The sequence below is a fragment of the Trichosurus vulpecula genome, chromosome 8 (genome assembly GCF_011100635.1).
Source record: "Trichosurus vulpecula isolate mTriVul1 chromosome 8, mTriVul1.pri, whole genome shotgun sequence".
Classification (NCBI taxonomy): Eukaryota; Metazoa; Chordata; class Mammalia; order Diprotodontia; family Phalangeridae; genus Trichosurus; species Trichosurus vulpecula.
The window spans coordinates 35,532,478-35,551,457 of record NC_050580.1 but is presented as its reverse complement, the minus strand read 5'-3'; the positions used below and the strand labels follow the sequence as shown (position 1 = coordinate 35,551,457).

At 40.8% G+C, this 18,980-nt stretch overlaps 1 protein-coding gene across 3 annotated transcripts in view; it reads right to left on the bottom strand.

Moving 5' to 3' along the window:
• SCAPER (S-phase cyclin A associated protein in the ER) overlaps positions 1-18,980 on the bottom strand; it is a 422,044-nt gene that overhangs the window by 328,504 nt on the left and 74,560 nt on the right. For all 3 annotated transcript variants that reach the window (XM_036734646.1, XM_036734647.1, XM_036734648.1), the window contains 3 exons: positions 15,896-15,996; positions 15,123-15,239; positions 2,582-2,742 (listed from right to left, as the gene is read on the bottom strand). In XM_036734646.1, the coding sequence (XP_036590541.1) occupies positions 2,582-2,742; positions 15,123-15,239; positions 15,896-15,996 (379 nt within the window). The remainder of the gene's footprint in view (positions 1-2,581; positions 2,743-15,122; positions 15,240-15,895; positions 15,997-18,980) is intronic.

The following is an 18,980-nucleotide window of genomic DNA, read 5'->3' as shown; positions in this document are numbered from 1 at the left end:
TAAATTTCCACAAATCGGTTTTAAACCCCTCTAAGAAGTCATATATATCAAGAGATTGCTGAAAAGATCAAATAAGATAACAGGTATAAAGCACTTTGTAAACCATAAAGTACTGTGTAAGTGCCGCCTTTTATCATGAGCTTTAAGCATAAGATTATATCTTTGGTTATTTCATTAGAGTTTAATCTCAGTGGCCAAGATGGCAGAAATGCTTTCTTCCCAGAGTTGTAGGGATACCTACATTAACACAAAGCAGTGCGCTCCAGGGGAAAGGATTTGGAATCAAAGAGCCTGGCTTCAAATACTCTGGGCAACCTTGAGCAAATCAAAAATTTTACAATGCCTGGAATGTAAGCCTGTTGATTAGTGACTGTTGTAAGATTTTACATTTAAATTTTACAAATTTAGCTTTAATCAGTTTTTACCTACCAACACTATTTCCACATTTCCTGCATTAATGTGAAGAATTATCTCATGAAAACTAGGCTAAGTTTCATCCTCGTGACTGGTGCATGACTTTTAATGGGTTTGTTGTTTGGGGTTTTCAAGCCAGCTGAAACTGGAAATATTAAAATTCAGTTTTTCTTTTAAAAGTCTAAAGATATGTTTGATTATACTTTCACTGCAACAGATTAACTCAAGACTGTTCAATGCTTCAATTTCTAAATTACTTAAAGAGAGAAAAAAATGCACTAGCATAAAATGGAAGTATAACCAAATTATTCTCATTTCTTAAAAATTAAACCCTTTGGAAACGAAGAAAATGTGTACCAATATTAAGTAGTAATAACAACAACAGAAAGATTATAAATACACTTGTGATATTGTAAATGTTTACATTTTAAATAAATCAAGGATGCTTTTAAAAAGCACTCAATAAAGCTTATTTTTCTAAGGTTTAATATAATGCAATCAGGCTTTCAAAATGTCTTCAAAATACATACAAAGCAATAAAATTTTATTTCAAGTTATCATATTAAAACAGGAGTAATTGTCTTCTGTTGTGAACTATAGTTATCAGGGTTATTAATACAAGACTTCTATCTAAATGTAAACTACACAATGCTATCCAAGATTCTTTCTAGGTAGAACAACAACGCTGGTAGAAGACTACTTGCTAAGCCTTAGTCCCCACCCAAAAAAAAGTCCAAGGATCTCACTGGATCTGTCTTGCTAGTCACCTGTGTTATCTTTAATCACATTTTCCTGGTTTATTAATGAATGTTTTGCAAAAGTCTTATTAGCATCAAGTAAAATTATATCTATCATTTCCTCTCAATCTGCTGGGCTTACTATTCAAGGAAATTAAAAATGACAGGGCAAGATAGCCATCCTTGTGTATTGACCATTACTCAGTTTCCCTCAAGTTTCTGCCAACTGATTTTGTGATGGTTTTTCAAATATAAAGAAGCTAGTCTACACTGAAGTCCTTTACATTGGCTCATTGTGACCTAGAGGTGACCTTGGCTTCTGGACATTATGGCAGTGGAGCACAAGCTCAGGCAGGTCCTACCCACATGTGAATTCCATGATTATGAGGGCCTGGAGATAGCCTCTGTTTCATGAAAGGACCAGCCAGTCAAAGTTTAGAGGAGCTAATCCCCAGAGGCTGGCGACCTGCTGATGAACTATCTTGGCCACAACAACTAGCCAGGCCCTCTACTTCTAGCATGAAGGGGCTGTAATCTGTACCTGAAGAGGCTTTTAAGTTTATAATTACCAGGGTCTTATCTTTACATAACAGAAAGATTTGTTTTCTTTGTCTTACTTTTCCAGAGTTCAGTCAATATGAAGCTGTAAATTACAATAGAAGTGAGCAAGGAAATCCCCTGGGGACAAACCCTGGCCCCCTAACAAAAACTATTCCAAGACCCAGCCAAAAGGCAGAGGTATCGATTCTTTTGCTATTGCCAGGGAGAATTATTTCTGTTCTAAAAAGCTCCGAACTAGTAATTCTACATCCAACTGCATGCTTCACACAAAAAGCAAAGATGATAAAATATTTGTTTCCTAACCCAGAGGAAGAAGGAGGCATTCATTATCACCTTTTCAGCATCATTCTAAATTCTAAGCAACTGCTTGAAAAAAAATCTGTAAAAATCTGGTTTGAACTTTTAGAAAATATACCACTAAAAATCCTTCTGGAATCAACTATTCCTTCTGAAAAGTGTCAATAACACTTCTTTCTATTTATTTGTACTCTTCAGCAATCCTGATGACATGAAGAAAACATATGGAATAGAATATGAAAAGAATATTTTTATTGAAGCAAAATAGCAACCAACACCACATATTTTCCCCTAGATTTGGTACTTAAATGTATACACTGCCTTGTGACTTAACTAGCTTATGTTTTTTAATGCACCAATGCAAAATCCTAAAGGAATTTTGAGCTGGTAAAAAAAAAAATCATTCTACTCAGAGCTTTGTATGGCATTGGTTAGGCATTCTGAAAACACTGAAAATGAGTCATGCTTGGATTCCTTAGCTCATTTTACCATTTAGTGAAGGTGACTGTGCAGACAGTTGTGTGTGAGTACCAAGTGGAAAGAGATCATATAGCAAAGCCTACATCACTTACCGTTTCTCCGAGAGGGCTTCTGCACTGAAACAGGTGGGCAGCTCTGCACAGGTGCTGTATGTGGAGGCGCAGCAGGCACTGAATGGTTAGCTTTCACTTTGTCAGCCCAACTTACACCGGCTGGAGCCAGCCGAGTGGCAGCCATCGCCCCAGATGGACCCCTGGAAAAACAATGATTATATTAACAACTTAGACAAAAGAGTCCTTATCAACAACAACAACAAATGGGCTAAGATCACAGTGGATTTTGTCCAGTATATACCACTTATTCTTAGTTGGTTGTTATTTTTTTAAAAAACACATATGACAAATTCCACTTGAGTTTCTTGGGGGGAAGGGACGTGCATAGGGTGTTAAGGTTTCTTTTGTTAAAGAAAGATCTACTAACATAATTCAACACACTGGCGCCTTTGCATTTAAGCCCTAAAGTGAGGTTAGTTTTTTGTTTGTTGTTTTGTTGTTTGTTTTTTCATTCATTCATTCACTCAAACATAAGTGCTTGACAAAGTTAAATGAGGCACAGTCTCTGCCCTGGAGAAAGTCATAATCTAGTAAGTAACTATAATGTAAGATAAAATGTAAATGCACTGAAGAAATAAAACAAACCTCTGCAAGAATTTTAAAAATGGAGAAAGCACAGGATATATACCTAGAGAAAGGACTTCAGATATGATCTATTCTAGACCCCTTGGTTTACTTATAAACAGGGAAACAACCCCAGAGGAGTGAAGTCACTCCCAAAGTCTCAGGGATAGAGAATAAGGAGCAGTGGCAGGACCTATAATGTGAATGGGAGAGTTCTTCACAGAGGAATGACCAGGAGGATTATGGGACCAGAAACCATGCCATTCTGGGGACCACTGAAAGAACACAGAATGTTTAACCTAGAAAACAGAAGACTTGGGGGATCATGATCAAGACCTTGGAAATAATTAAAGGGTTATCAGAAGAAGAGCTCACACCTTTTCTGCTTGGACCCTCACGGCAGCACTAGAAATAATAGGTGGAAACTTCAGAAGCAAATTTCTGCTCAACAGAAGGTCTGGCACCATAAGAAGAACACTATCCCCAAAAGGAATGAAATACCTTTGGAGGTCCTAAGTTACTCATCACTGAGGGTGGGTGGTCTTCATGGCCATTTGTTGTGGATGCTGTAAAGGAGACTGCTGGTCAGGTCTGGTGTGGACCAGAATATCTCAGAAGGCCCTTCTGGAGAGCCTATGATGCTATCATCTCTCCCAGTCACCCCAGGACAGAAATGCCCTTATGTGTCTTGCCCTGCTAATAATTCCCACCAAGGGCACGACTTTCCTCTAGTCACACCCTTTATGTTAACAGTACAGAGAGGCTGGAAACTAGAATAAGGAGTAGGTTCACTGAGAACATAATAAATGAGGACAGGCTGAAGAGACTGGGGAGGGGGTGGGTTTTGCCTAGAAAAGACTTGGGGAAGAGGGAGAGGAGGAGATGCCAATTGTCTTCAAGAACTGGGAATGCTATTGCAGAGTAGAGGGATATAATTTATTCTATTTGGGTCCAAGAGGTGACACTAGACAGAAAGCAAGGAATAGAAGCTTCAAAGGCCGAGTCTGGCTTGACATAAGAGAGGCGTTCGAAAGCTGAATGGCTGTCTCTGACAATTAGAGGTTTTAAAGAGGGCCTAGATGACCACCTCTTTGTGAGGCTGTGGAGCAGATGGCTGCTCAGGGAGAGGCAGGGCTAGATGACCTCAAGAGCTCCCAGGGGGACAATTTGTGTAACTTGTAGCCAGGAAGAGGGAGGGATTCCTGGAATATAGAGCATCTTTTCTAGGGACAGCAAGGCACTGATGAAAGAACAAGATTTCAACAAGTAGAGAATAGAAAGGAAGAAGAGTCATAGAATCACTGAATCTTAGAATTGGAAAGATCCCCAAGAGGTCACTGAGTCCGACTCAGCCATGTACTGCAATGTCTCCATCAAGCCTCTACCTGAAGGCCCATTTCGATAAAGAATCCACTACCTATAAGGGTAAGCCATCCCCTTTGGGACTGCTCTATTTTCAGGGAAGTTCTTCCTTATATCCAACTACAAAACATATAACCATGGCTTCTAGATCTACTTTTGGAGGCAAACAAGTCTAGTATCTCTTGGTCCTTACATTTCAGCATTTCGATGGCCATGAGACCTCATCAATGCAGGCGTTCTCTCCAATGATGCAGCTCACAGTCCATCCATACGGAGTTATCTTATGTGACCCCCATCTGCATCTTACTGAAAATCCCTTGTGGGGGTCCACTCAATGCACCAGGAGCTTTGGCACTGCCAAATGCCCGTGGATTATACTGACTGCCCATCATACAATCATCTAATGACATCCTCAACCACGACTTTTGTGGTACAACTCCTCATCTGTAGGAGGCTGCATGCTGCCTGTAACCACCATGACCTTCAAATGACGTTCAACGTCATCTCTCTGTATTCTCTGGCTTATAGCTATACAACATCGCTAGTCGAACTCTGGTGCCAAAAAAAGAGCAACTTGTTTCACGGTCATTAAAAAAACTTTTATTTTTTTCCCAAAAGCAATGCAACCTAACCTCCCCCTCTGCCTTTAATTCCAGGCCTAACTTATTGTCCATTTGAATTTTCTCCACCAAACAGACAAGCTAATGGAAAAGGCTGTCTATTGAACTGTACAGTATAACCAATACAATATGCAGACAATCTTCATCCACTTGCATAGTTAGGCCAAATTATTTTAAATAATTATGAATCCTAGTTAGGAGGCTTTTCAAAGTCTCAAAGCCTGATATAATTAACACAATGTCATCTGAAAACAGGGGCATCTAAAAGGGTGTGTCTATACAAATGATAGATAAAAATGTTGAATGGACCAGAACCAACAGTCAGTACAGAGAGACTTACCAATAGGTCACATGATCATAGATTTAAAGCTATCAGGGTCTTGAGAGGTGCGTGTTGTTGAACCCACTAACCCCCCATTTTACCCATGAGGAAACTGCGCCATTGTATTTAGGGTGGGAAGAACCATGTACACAGATAAGTAAATATAAAATATACAAAGCAAATACAAAGTGGGAGAAGGTCCAAGGTCCTCCTGGCTTGGCCTTGTGCCCACCCCTGGGCCCTCCAGATCCCCAGCACTGTCATCTGACCTGCTCCTAAAACCTACAGATTTTGCCTTCAGCCCTGCCCCTGAATCCTTAGGACTCCCAGACCTTCCCAACCTTCCAGGGCAAAGGTCACTTTTTCTATTTGTATCTCTGATGCTCAGTGTAGTGCTCAGCACATGGGAAGAGCTTCTTTCATCCATTCAAGGCTCAGTACAGGAGCTGAGCAGGAAAGGAAGCCAGGGATCCTAGAAGGCAGAGGTAAGGAGGAAGAAGCCTGTCTGGAGCAGGCCATGCTACAGGAGAGCCCCCAGGGTGCTGATGCAGCCTTTCTCTCTTCTCCCTCTGCCCTACCTCTGAGCTAGATCATCAGCGCATAGATTTGACCAATTCCCAGAGGACTCCCAGAGCTCTCTATCCATCCCTCAGCATCACAGAGGTATCTCAAACACAACATAGACAAACTGCTCCTTCTCCAAACCTCCCAGCCACTGGCAAATGTACCACTCCTTCCACTCACCCAGGTTTGAAATCAGTGCTTACTCTAACCCCTGGGACACAGAAGGTACTTGATATAGGCACCAACCTTAAAGTCATCCTCTGCTCTTCATTCTCATTCACTAACCTTCCATTTCCAATTAGTTACAGAGTCCTGTCAAATTTATCATCATGTCTTTTACATTTGTCCCTTCATTTTTACTCACGCAGCCGACTTCAGACCCTCAACTCTTACCTAGACAATCACAATGATTTCTTTCTTAATCTCCCTGCATCCAGTGGTTCAACTTCTCCAATCCGTCCTACCAAGCTGATATTCCTAAAACACAGGTCTGACCAAGTCACTCCTTTGCCGATGAAATTTGAGTGGCTCCCTGCTGCCTCTAGGAGGAGGCTAGGTGGTGCGGTAGATAGAGCTCTAGATCTGGAATCAAGAAGGCCTGAATTCAAATCCAGCTTCAGACCCTTCCTAGCTGTGTGACTCTGAGCAAGTCACTTAACCCCTATACTCAACTATAAAATGTGGGTAAGAGCATCTACCTCGTAGGGTTGTTGAGAGGATAAGATGACACAATATTTGTAAATCATTTCACAAACCTTACAGCACTATAAATGCAAATCTTTCACGGCTGATGACATATTATTGACCTCATCCACTGTGACCCAGACAAATTAGCCTACTCCTGCTCGCCATACAATACTTCTTCTCCATGCCTAGAAGGCACTCCTTCCTCATCTCCATCTCTAGGAATGCCCAGCGCCACCCCCCCAAGATGCAGCTCAAGAGCTGCCACATCTAGAAAGCCTTACTGAACACTTCACCTTATTCATGCCTCCCCATCTTGAAACATCATTCTATGTGTTTTGCATATTTTTTGTATTTACTTATCTGTATAGAGTATAAGCTCCTTGGAGGGCAAAGACTGTTCCCCTAGGAGGGGCTTAATAAATGCTTGTGCAATTGCACTGAGTGGCCATGCCAGAAGCTCTGACAAAATCCAGGCATATTATTGCTCTGGGGTTCCCCTGAACTACAGGGTCAGCAACTTTGTGAGAACAGGAAACCATGCAAGTTTGGCCTGTCTCTTCCTGAGGAATCCAGCTAACCTCTGAGAACCATGTGGGGCTGCTTTTTCTAGGTGTACAAAAGCCATCTTTTTTTTTTTTTGATTTTTTTTTTCTTTATTTTTAGTTTACCACACACGTTTCTACATAGTTTTGAGTTCCAGTTTTTCTCCCCTCCCTCCCCCCTCCCTCCCCAAGACGGCATGAAGTCTCATATAACTGTCATGTATAACTTCGCATTGAATTAATTTATGCTCTAGTCAAGTCGTGGAGAAGAATTTTGACCAATGGAATGAATCATGAGAAAGAAGAAACAGAACCAAAAAAAAAAAAAAAACCCAAAAAAAAAACCCCAAAAACAAAAACAAAAGAGAAGCAGAAAAGGCAAGCATGTAGTGTGCCTCAGTCTGTATTCAAACTTCGCAGTTCTTTCTCTGAATGAAGATAGCATTCTCCATCGTGAGTCCCCTGGAGTTGTCCTTGCCCCTTTAGGTTGCTGAGAGAAGCGCAGTATGTCAGGGTTGGTCCTCACGGAATCCACATATCTGTGGCTGTGCACAACGTTCTCCTGGCTCTGCTCCGCTCACTCAGCATTATGTCGTGTAGGTTTTTCCAGGTTGTTATGAAGTCTGCATCATCCCCATTTCTTATGGCACAATAGTATTCCATCACCTTCATATACCACAGCTTGTTCAGCCATTCCCCAATTGATGGGCATCCCTTTGCTTTCCAATTCTTGGCTACCACAAAGAGAGCTGCTATAAATATTCTTGTACATATGGGTCCTTTTCCCGCTTGCGTGATTTCTTTGGGATACAACCCTAGAAGTGGTATTACTGGGTCAAAGGGTATGAACATTTCTATAGCCCTTTGGGCATAGTTCCACACCGCCCTCCAAAATGGCTGGATCAGCTCGCAACTCCACCAGCAATGCAACAATGTTCCAATTTCCCCACATCCTTTCCAGCATTTATCCTTCTCCTGATTTGTTATTTTAGCCAATCTGACAGGAGAGATGTGGTATCTAAGAGTTGTTTTGATTTGCATTTCTCTAATCAGCAGCAATCCGGAGCATTTTTCCATATGCCTGTAGATAGCTTTAATTTCTTCCTCTGAAAACTGCCTGTTCATATCCTTTGACCATTTCTCAATTGGGGAATGAAAAGCCATCTTTTTTAAAATAGCAAATGGAAGGGAGCAAAATGCAAATACAAAGCATAAAGAGTCTGAGACCTGAGGTACTCACATGAAAAAGGAGAAGCCCACACATCTGAGCGAACAGGGGCCCAGGAAGAGAATTTAGGGCTGGAGAGTCACAGGGAGAATAAGTAGATCCATGGTGTTGATTTGGTTATTGTGTCCAGAGCAGGAGGTGGGGAGGGAGGGGAGAGAAGAGCAGCTGGATCTCCAGCTGGGAAAGGGCAAGAGCAAGGAAGTACAACCAGCAGCAAGCAAGATGTAGTAAGCTGTCCTCATCCAAGACAACATGGCTCCAGGCTGAGAGCTGAAGGACTAGAGAAGGAAGTGGCAAGGCTAATTAGGAGACTATTACAATAAGCCAGGAGATAGTAACAGGAGCCTGAACTAGGGCAGGAGCAGTAAGAATGGAAATGATGGCAGAGATGTCAAAAGGACTTATACTTGTTTATTTTGCTTTTTTCATAGTCTAGTGATTGTAACTAAGTTTGTGATCCCTAAGAGTCAAACATTTTTCCAATACAGATTTCAGTGTAATCGCTCAATACAGAAACCAGAAGGTAATATGCATTATAAAAACAAAACATATCTATGCCCCAGCTTCTGAAGAATGAACCTTACATCAAAATTCATTCCAAGCAGGGAAACCCTTAAAAACGTAATTTAAAATAAAACTTGGAAATCATGAAGGGCCATTTTCACTACAATGAAAACTTAAATGACTGCTTTGATCGACAAAAATCACTCTTCCAAAACCATGCCACAATAAATAAATACTTTTTGAGCAATACTCTGTTCAGGGAGCTGTGTTAGCTACGCTAGGTATGCTCATCACACAGCTGGGACCATACCAGATACTACACAATGCAGATTTGCAGACTTTTCTGTTAAACAATTATTCGTGTCCCCCATTTCTTTTAAAGAAACTATTTTAAACTGCTACAGTCTTCCACTAACGTCCTACTCCCACACTGAAACATGACATCATAATTAGCACGAGTTCTCAAATATTATGCCAAGCTCTGGTTCCAAAGAAAAAAGCCTTTAAGTAAAGGTCGATCAACAGACTCTTGTCCCTGCTGTCTAAGAGTTAGCTTGAGTATTAAAAAGTTTATTACCAGAAATTCGGCTGCCAAGTAACTGGTGGATTTTTTTTCTTAGCTACAATGACCCATGAAACAAAACAAAAACAAAACAACAAAAAGGGGTCCTCAAGCTCACTGAGCCCCGCTTCTTCTTCTTCAGCAGAAATGGCGAGGGAGTGGCTAAAAAGAGAGCAGATGATACCAAAAAAAAATCACATGTTTCTTAGACCATCCAAAAACAATTTTAACACCGGTGCTTTTTGTCTTTCTTTGCCCAGCAATCTATGAGTTGAAACACTACTGGAGCAACATACATGTTGACACAGAAGTAAAACCAGAAAACATAAAGAAATTGCAGTAAAATGAAAGAGTAGCCCACTAGTTCTCAGAAAAGCAAATGAAGGGGTTGGCAACATTAGGTTCCTTATGAGGCTCTAAAAAGGGAGAGGAGAAAAATCCTTCAAGAGGCACTCGAACGTGTTGCCTTTTATATAGACGACCAACAAGAGGAAGGCATCATGCTCTGCCGAGACAGAGAAGTAAGCAAGTCCTGTAAAGAATCTGACAGGTTCTTCCAAACTAAGTCATGTGTCTTGATACGTGGTGACTTTATTGAAAAGGGAGGCAAGGGGAAGGTTACTGAAACTACACAGATTCCAGAATAAGAAATGACAGGCTGCAGACAACTCAGAATGCGCACGCCTGAATGTCCTGAAGACATAGCAAACATCCAGTGACCTAATTAGAAATTAAACTGATTATGGAGCAAACAAGTGGTTACTGTAATAACAATGTTTTAAGAATAAGTTATCTGTATGTGAACATAACATCAAATGGCTATGGCAAAGGTCAAAGTATGTTCCAAATTTAAAATACAGATAAAAATGACTTGAAGATAATGTGGGAGAGAGAATATATTGACTCCAAGCCATCCTACTTCAATGAGCTGTCCACTTCAAACACAAGTAGGCAAAAGGAAATATACAAAAGTAAAGGCCCTGATTCTCTCTTTCTCATAAGTTTAATTAATACAAAATAGCCACCATAATAATTTTAAAAAGCCAAAAATCATATAAGCAAATACATAATACTCTTAAACAAGTGATGAGACACAGAAGCAATAACAAAGATAACAAAGACTGAGAACACAGGTTCATTTGCAAACTATTCAAGGCAGAAAGCAGTAGACCATGTACCACAGCACCTCCTACGACACTGAAAAGCAGTGCAGGAGAAAAGGAGAGATGAAGGCCAGGCCATATGGAGGGAGCACGCTACGTAACATTCACAGGACAAAGCACAGATGCTCATCAGACAGGATAAATGGGACCACCACTTCAGGATGAGATATGCTATGTAAGGAACTGGTCCCAGGATATAAGACGATGAAAATGGGAAGGCTGTCAAAGTACACAAGAATCAAATTTTAATATTTCTCAAATGGAAAAAGATTCAAAGAAAATGCATGAAGAAAAAAGTACTTATCATATTTTTACAAGCAAAAAAGTAGATGAAAAGAATTTCAAATACGTCAGCACCTACTGCAAGTAATTATGAACAAACCTGGCCCCAAAGAAAAGTGGATCGAGAACCAGGAGACTGCAGGGGCTGGTGCTGTCTGCCTTGTCAGATACAGTCACTGAGACACTTATGTTTAGCTCTTATCCTTTGCTGTAAGAAAGGTTTAGTGTGAGAGACAGCAGTATAAACAGAAATGACTTTCACATAAGAAACAAAGAACATATAAAATAATGATATTTTTTTCTAAAATGAGTACATTATCAATTACAGACCCATGTACTTACTTTTTCATCTCTAATATCTTTATTAAAAGTGTATGCAAGAACTAAAAACACATATAAGGAAAACAAAAAGGGAATGGAAGGCAGGGTGCTGCTGTGGAAAGGCTGCTGGATATGGAGTAAGCAGATCCAGTAATTAGCACAGTGCCCAGCACACAGCAGGTACTTAATAAATGGGGGGAAGGAATAAACATTTCTATAGCACCAACTATATGCCAGGCATGGTGCTATTATCTCATTTGATCCTCACAACACAAATCCTGCAAAATGGGGCCATTATTGTCCCCTTTTTATGGCTGAAGATACTCAGGCAAACAAAGGCAAAGTGCCTTGCCCAGGGTCCCATGGAGAGTAAGTGTCTGAGGCCAGATCTGAACGCAGCACTCCCTGACTTTAGGTCGAGAGCTCCAACCGTTGCACCATCTAGCTGCCTCATAATCAACGCTGATAGATTGATTGACCGGGCTTGAATTTCAGATCTGGAACAAACTACCTATATGGCATTAGGTAGGTAACCACCTCTCCGGGCATGTCTCCTCAGTTATAAAATGCAGACTTTTGGCCAGATCACATTCTGAGGACCCTTCTATCTTTGAATCTATGTTCCTGATTTCACTGACAATTTTCTACAGGATAAACCTTAATGATACAGCTAAAAAGGTAGTGTAAAGAATATGTAAGTGCTGAGTTTATATTGTTTATTAGAAAAAAATTTTACTTTGTACAGCTTTGAGCTTCCAGTTGTTCTTTAGACAAGATGTCTCCTATGCCTTGTCTAACATTTCACCGAACAAACGGGGGCATTTGGAGAGTTCCCTCTTCTCTCGATCTCTCCCTGTCTACTGGGAACTTCCCAACTGCCTTCAACAGAATTGCCCATGTCTCCCTCATCCTCCAAAACCCCTCAGCCCATCTGTCTCTATCCCCACCAGCTACTGCCTCACATATCTCCTCTCTTCCATGGCTGCTCTTGTGAAGAAAGCCATAGGGAATCTGGGCCTTCTCTTCCTTTTCTCTCACTCTCTGCTTCCTTAACTCTCCACAGTCTGTCGTCTGACCTCATCATTCTACCTAAACTGCTCTCTCCAAAGCCACCAAGCTCTCCTCATTTCAGTCCTCATTCTTCCTGACTTCTGGGCCTTCTCTGACTCCATCACCTTCTTCTGGGTCCTCTCTTCTCTTCTCCTCCTACCTGTCTGCCTGCTGCTTTGGGAATGGATGTTCATCCAGGTCTGGCATACTAAGGATCTCTCTGGGGCCCTCTTCTTGTCTTCCTTGGTCATCTTCTCAGCTCCCAGGGATTCAATTATAATCTCTCTATTGACGATTCTCAGATCGACTTACCTAGGCCCAACCTCTCCTAAACTACAGACTCACATCCCTATGGCAGCTGCCTAGCTGACATCTCTAAACAGCTGTCCCAAAGACACCTTAAACTCAACCATATTCAAAACGGAACTCCTTCCCCACCCCAACCCTTCCCTCTTTCTAAATTTCCTAATACTGCGAAGATGGCAGTGCCATCTTCTTGATAGTCACCCAGGCTCACGACCTAGTTGTCATTCTCAACTCCTCACGCTCTCACTCACCATATCCAATCTATGGCCAAGTACTATTAATTTTACCTTATTGGTATCTCTCATATTTGCTCCCTTCCCTCCCCTAATACTGTCACTGCCCTGGTACAGGTCCTTGATTACCAAAATAGTTTTCTGGTTGGTCTCCCAATCTGAAGTCCACTCGAGATCAATCTCCACTAAGCTGACAAACCAGTCTTCCTAAAAGGCAATATCCTAAAAGTCCGTATCACCTCCTCCTGCCCCACATTCAATAAATCCTAGAGTTTTCCATGACTTCCAGGATCAAATATAAAATTCTCTCTTTGGCCTTCAAAGCCCTTCATAACCTAGCCCCCTCCTACATTCCCAGTCTTCTTACATCTTCTAGGATGGGGCCCATCTGCCCCCCAACCCCACCCAGGTACTTTGCAATCCAGTGGCATTGGCCTCCTTGTTGTTCCTTGTACAAGACTCTCCATCTCCCAATTCCCTGCCCTTTTACTGGTTGCTCCTTTGTCCAGAATCCTCTGCCTCCTGGCTTCTCTGGCTTCCTTCCAGTCCCAGCTAAAGCTCCACCTTCTACAAGAAGCCTTTCCTGAATCCCCTTAATCTTTCAGGTTGATTAACCCGACCGTCCTGTTGGGTAAATGTCCTGTTATCTGGTCTGTACTTAGGTGTCTGCATGCTGTCTCCGTCGCTAGACTATTAACTCCTTGAGAATTTCACCTTTCTTTGTGTCCCTCGTGCTTAGCACAGTGTGATAAATGCTTGCGGGCTTGACTGACTATGCAAAACATAATACAAAATTCTATGAGAGGTGGAACCATATAGATAATTCTGTCCAATGATAGACCAAGTATTGACCTCAAGTGACAAGCCATCAGGGAGATGTTCCCCTAAGACATGAACAAGTATCATGGATGTTGTTCTCCAATGAGTGAAAAAAAGGAAACTTTCTACTGATAAAAAAAATAAGTTCTTTAAATGCTCCTACCTACAACCTTCTGATGGCATTGAACTAAGTATATCACCCTCCGAAATACTACAAAGACACTCCTCGGTGAAATTCACAATGATCAAAGACAATAGTATTAATAGCCACAAAGAAAAAACAAATTGGATGAAAAGCCTCACTGCTAAGATCATTCTATGCAGTCAGACAGGTACAAAAAAATGGACAATGAGAGGCACACAGCATTGTGTAGATGAACATACGGTTATACTTGCATTTAGGAAAGTACAGCACTTTGAAAGCTCCTAACCTGCTTATTTCCACAAACACCTGTATCTTAACCCCAAGATTCTTCCACTGATGCTACATTGCTGTGCATCACCTGGGCCACTGTTCCCAAAGGTTCGACAGCCACAGCTACTGAAGCCCCAGAAAACCAAGTGCTTGGTATCGCACTCTCGCAGTGACCAATGGCTCCAATCAGAAACAGCTACGACTTTATCAGTGAAGAGGATATTTAAAAAGAGGCCTTAAATGCCAGCTTTCCCACCATACCCTGAGGTCCATCTGGCTTGCGGCTGAAGCCCTCCCTACGTGCTGCCTCTTCTAGCAGACTGGGAATTCTTTGCGATCAGGGACTATCTGACTTTTCCAGTTGTCTCCCCAGTACTTAGCACAGTGTTTTAAGCATAATAATTGCTTTATTCATTCACTCATTCATATGGGGCAGCAAAGGGGTGCTATGGATAGAATGCTGGACCAAAATCGGGAAGACCTGAGTTCAAATCTGGCCTCAGCTACTTACTAGCTGTGTGACTGTAGGCAAGTCACTAAACCTGTTTACCTCAGTTTCCTCATTGGTAAAATAGGAATCAGAGCAGCCCCTATTAAAGGGTTGGCCGCTGTGAGCACCGAGTGAGATAATGTTTGTAAAGTCCCTAGTACGGTGCCTGGCACACAGTAGGGATTTAATAAATGCTTATTCCCCTCCCTTCCAGGAATATTACAACCTCAGAAAAAGTAAAATTACAAAGAGCATAAAGGGCAATGAAAAAGTGATCGGGTGCAGAATGTTAATAATGGTGGCATGAATAATGATAAACATGAACGACCAAGAGAAGCAGGGCACAGAAACATCCTGAGAACAAGGCTGGAGATTACAATCCAGCAAAAACCAAGGCATCTGACACATCGGGAGGACACACAAGTCCACTGGATAGGGTGCCCAGGAATATATCACCACATTCTTGAAAGGTTTCTTGCATCTTACCCAAAATTTAAGCTTCTTCGAGCATTTGATGTCACATTGATTCTATCTGTTGATGGGCTGGGAATTACATGACGTCCTGGAGACATTTTCTTTACTTCCCATGCCAATGAAGTGGGTCTGAAATTCAAGAAAAAATTAATGCATTAACAATGAAAATATAATATTTTAGTTGCATTTCTGTAGGTCAAAATATGACCATAACTTAACTGCCTCTACAATGCTGCTCAACAGGAAGTTTACCAGGATGCAACTGAGGGGCAGTAAAGATGTCCAGCCTCATGTTGTAAGGGAGACCTACTGCGAGTAATAGCTAAGAACTAGCATTTATAGATCACTTTATGATTTGCAATGCACTTTACACATGGTATCTCAGCTGACTATTACAGCATACCTAGGGTATCAGGAATCGGCAGAACGTCTCATCGTCCACCCCAATCAGTCAGGCCCTTCCTGACTTGGATTTCTACAAACTACTCACTATCCCACTCTCATCTTCACAAATAGCAACATGCCCCATCTGTCAAATAAATGAAAAGGATATGACACTGAAGACTGTTGTCTTGGCACCAAAGTCTGGACTACACTATACTTCCAGAATTCCTAGCGATGCCACAGTGCGCTAATGAGAATAGAAATCTGCAGAATGCTTAGCAGTTCATGTCTTAGAACCTAGTGTGCCATCTCAGAAAAATATGGAGTCAAAGTCAGCTGCCAACCTGTACCCTCATAACCAAAAGTAAGATGAGAACTGTGTTAGGCCAGAATATCATTACCTGCTTTGAGCATCTGCCTTCTCCAGTTTTTCTTGAAGCTGTATCCAGTCAATTAGTGCTTTAAAATCTCTTACATAGTTATCCAGCATCATCAGCACCTCCTGGTTAGGGAAGAAAATGTTTCTTATTTGAGAAGAATGAAATTCCAAGGAAGGCCCAAGTATTAAATCAAACTTCTTAGGAACCAACCAATTTTTTGCATTATGCCTTCATGCAGGATACTGACATAGCCTTCTAGATTTTGCCTATTCACCAGCCACAGAGAATTGGGAGTACTGAGGGGAAAAGTTTAGAGAACATATGACATCAGCACTGCTCTTTCTTAAAACCTTCCAAAATGGTCATTCAAGTTCAAAGGAAACGGGCAAAGGCCTTCTACTCTGTAGAAATTGACAACGGGCAAGCCCACATGGGCACCTGCCGGGTCCAAATGAATTAAGCAAAATCCTTCTAAATTCTGGCTCTTCTAAAGAAAGCACTGCCATAAGTCCAATTGTTAATTAACCATTTTTAATAACAATTCTCTGAAGTAAAATTTGAGGGAGTCATTTATTTGTAATTAAAAATCCCATAGAAGTTATTTTAAACTCCATCCAATTCAGAAAGCATAAATCTGGAGAACTAACTAGACTGACTCATAAACAAAACTGCCAGCTACATTTCGAATATAAAGTATCAATTAACAATGGTATGTAAATTGGCCAATGTGGAAATATGTTTTGCAGAACTGCATATGTATAATGGGTATCATATTTCTTGACTTCTCAATGGATAGGGAAGGGTGGGTACAAGCAGAGAGAAAATTTGGAGCCAAGGAAAGGAGCTTTTCTCTTTGGATCTGAGGTGTTCCCCACCCAGAGTTCAATCTAGGCTTACTGTGAGTCTCAAATGAGATAAATGACATAAATCTCTTTGTAAACAGAAAGTCTTATGGGAATGTTAGATAGTGTCCTGAAGCTCTTCTTGGTCTCTGTCTTTTTTCCCCTAGGAAGTGGACTCTGGACACAGCACATAGTCTCTATGGGCCTCTCAATTTCTCCACTCGGACTGAAAAGAGGCAAGCAGTCTGGAGACAAGCCCGAGCCTTTATTCTGCCACAGATGTCCTGGGTGATGGTGCCGCCCGTCCAAGGATCTAGCAATCATTCACTCTTTCAGATACTGTAACACTCAACTTGCTCTATCATAAATAGCTAACACCTTTGACTGAAACAGCTCAGTATCTCTTTGCACTGACTTGGGGCCAGTCTCAAAAACATCACGGAATTAAATGAATATAAATGGTATTGCTACATCTTTTATTCAGGAAGCTCTGGCTTCTTTTATTTTAGTAAAACAGAAAGTCAAGGGCAGATTTATTTTTTATTTTTATTTCTTCTCATTCCAAAGCTCTTTCCACCACACCACAATAGAAAAGACTATAGGAAGGTCTTACAAGTCTCTAAGAGCAGGCAGAAAAACAGAAGCTCAGTTAAAGTATTCACATTTAGGGATGAAAAATCCAACCAATAAAATGAGCTTTCAGTTAAGACCTAGGAAAGAGAGCGAGGCCTCACTGAGACTGTAGCCTAATGTGCTGCTGCCAAGCCCCCTCCCTAGGGCACAGTGCATCATGACTAGAGAGGAAATGTCTGGGCAAGAGAACCTCTGAGTCCCCTCTGACTCTGGTGTTCCAAGAGTCTATGCTTTCTTTAAAATACAACTTCTCTGTTGTCAATGAGTTTCCAAAGACAGAAGAAATTAAAAATGAAAGTCTACGACAGAGAATCCTTCTAAAATCAGCTTATTTAACTCAGAAGACAAGATCCCTGTGCTCTACTGCACACATCTGTCATAATTACTGTTATTTTACTTCTAATTCTCTTCTTTAGATAATCTGAAATTACATTAGCGTGACACTGTGTAATGTTCACCTGGCAACAATTATACCTTGGCCCCAATTCATACATATATGGTTGGCAAAGAGAGCATGGGGGAAAAACGATAATGGAACCTTAAAATGAAGTATCCATTCCTGTTCCTAAAGGAGGAGCTGTGTGATTGGCACGAAGATAAAGGCTATCATTGAAACTAAAGTGCACAAGATGTTGCAGGTATTTGGGATTCATTCACCATAATAGTCAAAGACACAATTCTTACACTATGAAAAAGGCTCGTTTTTCTAATTTCCCAGTGGAAAATATGAAGCAGGTGTGAAGATTACTGTCATTTTGTTCAAAAACCAACGCCTTCCAAAAACAGTTTTCAACCATCTTCTCACCAACACTGAATTTTCATTATGATTTTATATCAACTTACAGATACTACCCAAAATTGTGAAGTATAGACTCGAGGTGGTAATAATGTATGCCAAAAATTTAAAAATTAATGCTTAGTAACAACATTATTTCATGTTTAAAAGTCATACTTCTCTTAAAAAGAATTCCCTAAACAATAAAGTATTGTTTTCTTCCTATCAAAAGCCAACTCTTGGTGCCAATCACTGGTAATAAGAGTCTAGTACAATCAAGAAAAGAACAAATTAAGTATTTTAACAGACTATCTTCTCTCAATTTTATGAATACAATTTATACTCTTTAAATTCATTCAGCTTAAATCACTCACATTAGAGATCAGAAAGATTTCATTCAGAATAATTTATTAAGGAAGTTAGCTACTGATTTCACTTTTTTTTGTTGCTAGAAACTGAAGAATGCGCAATATAAGCAGTTGCATTTCTGATACTACAGTTGGCCCACAGAAAGTACATTGATGGCTTAAACAACCTATTTTAAGGAATGTTTAGCTCAACATTATCAGAAGGGATCAGAGCACTACCACACAGCTGTAATCCGAGTCATGTTTTAGGAACAAGGGAATACAAACAAGACAAGCAGCTGGAGTGGCCCCATATTCACTGATGCACATCTTTCTCCCTAAAGCTATGAAGGCCATTTTGTCAAGCAGGATGAAGCTGAACAAAAGTAGCTCTGAAAGCAACATTACAGGCATCCTGATAACGACATATAGATGTACAGCTAAAATTACCAATTAGTTTACCAATTGGCTGCAACGGATTCGATTGGTTTGTAATTCATTCTAGTTAC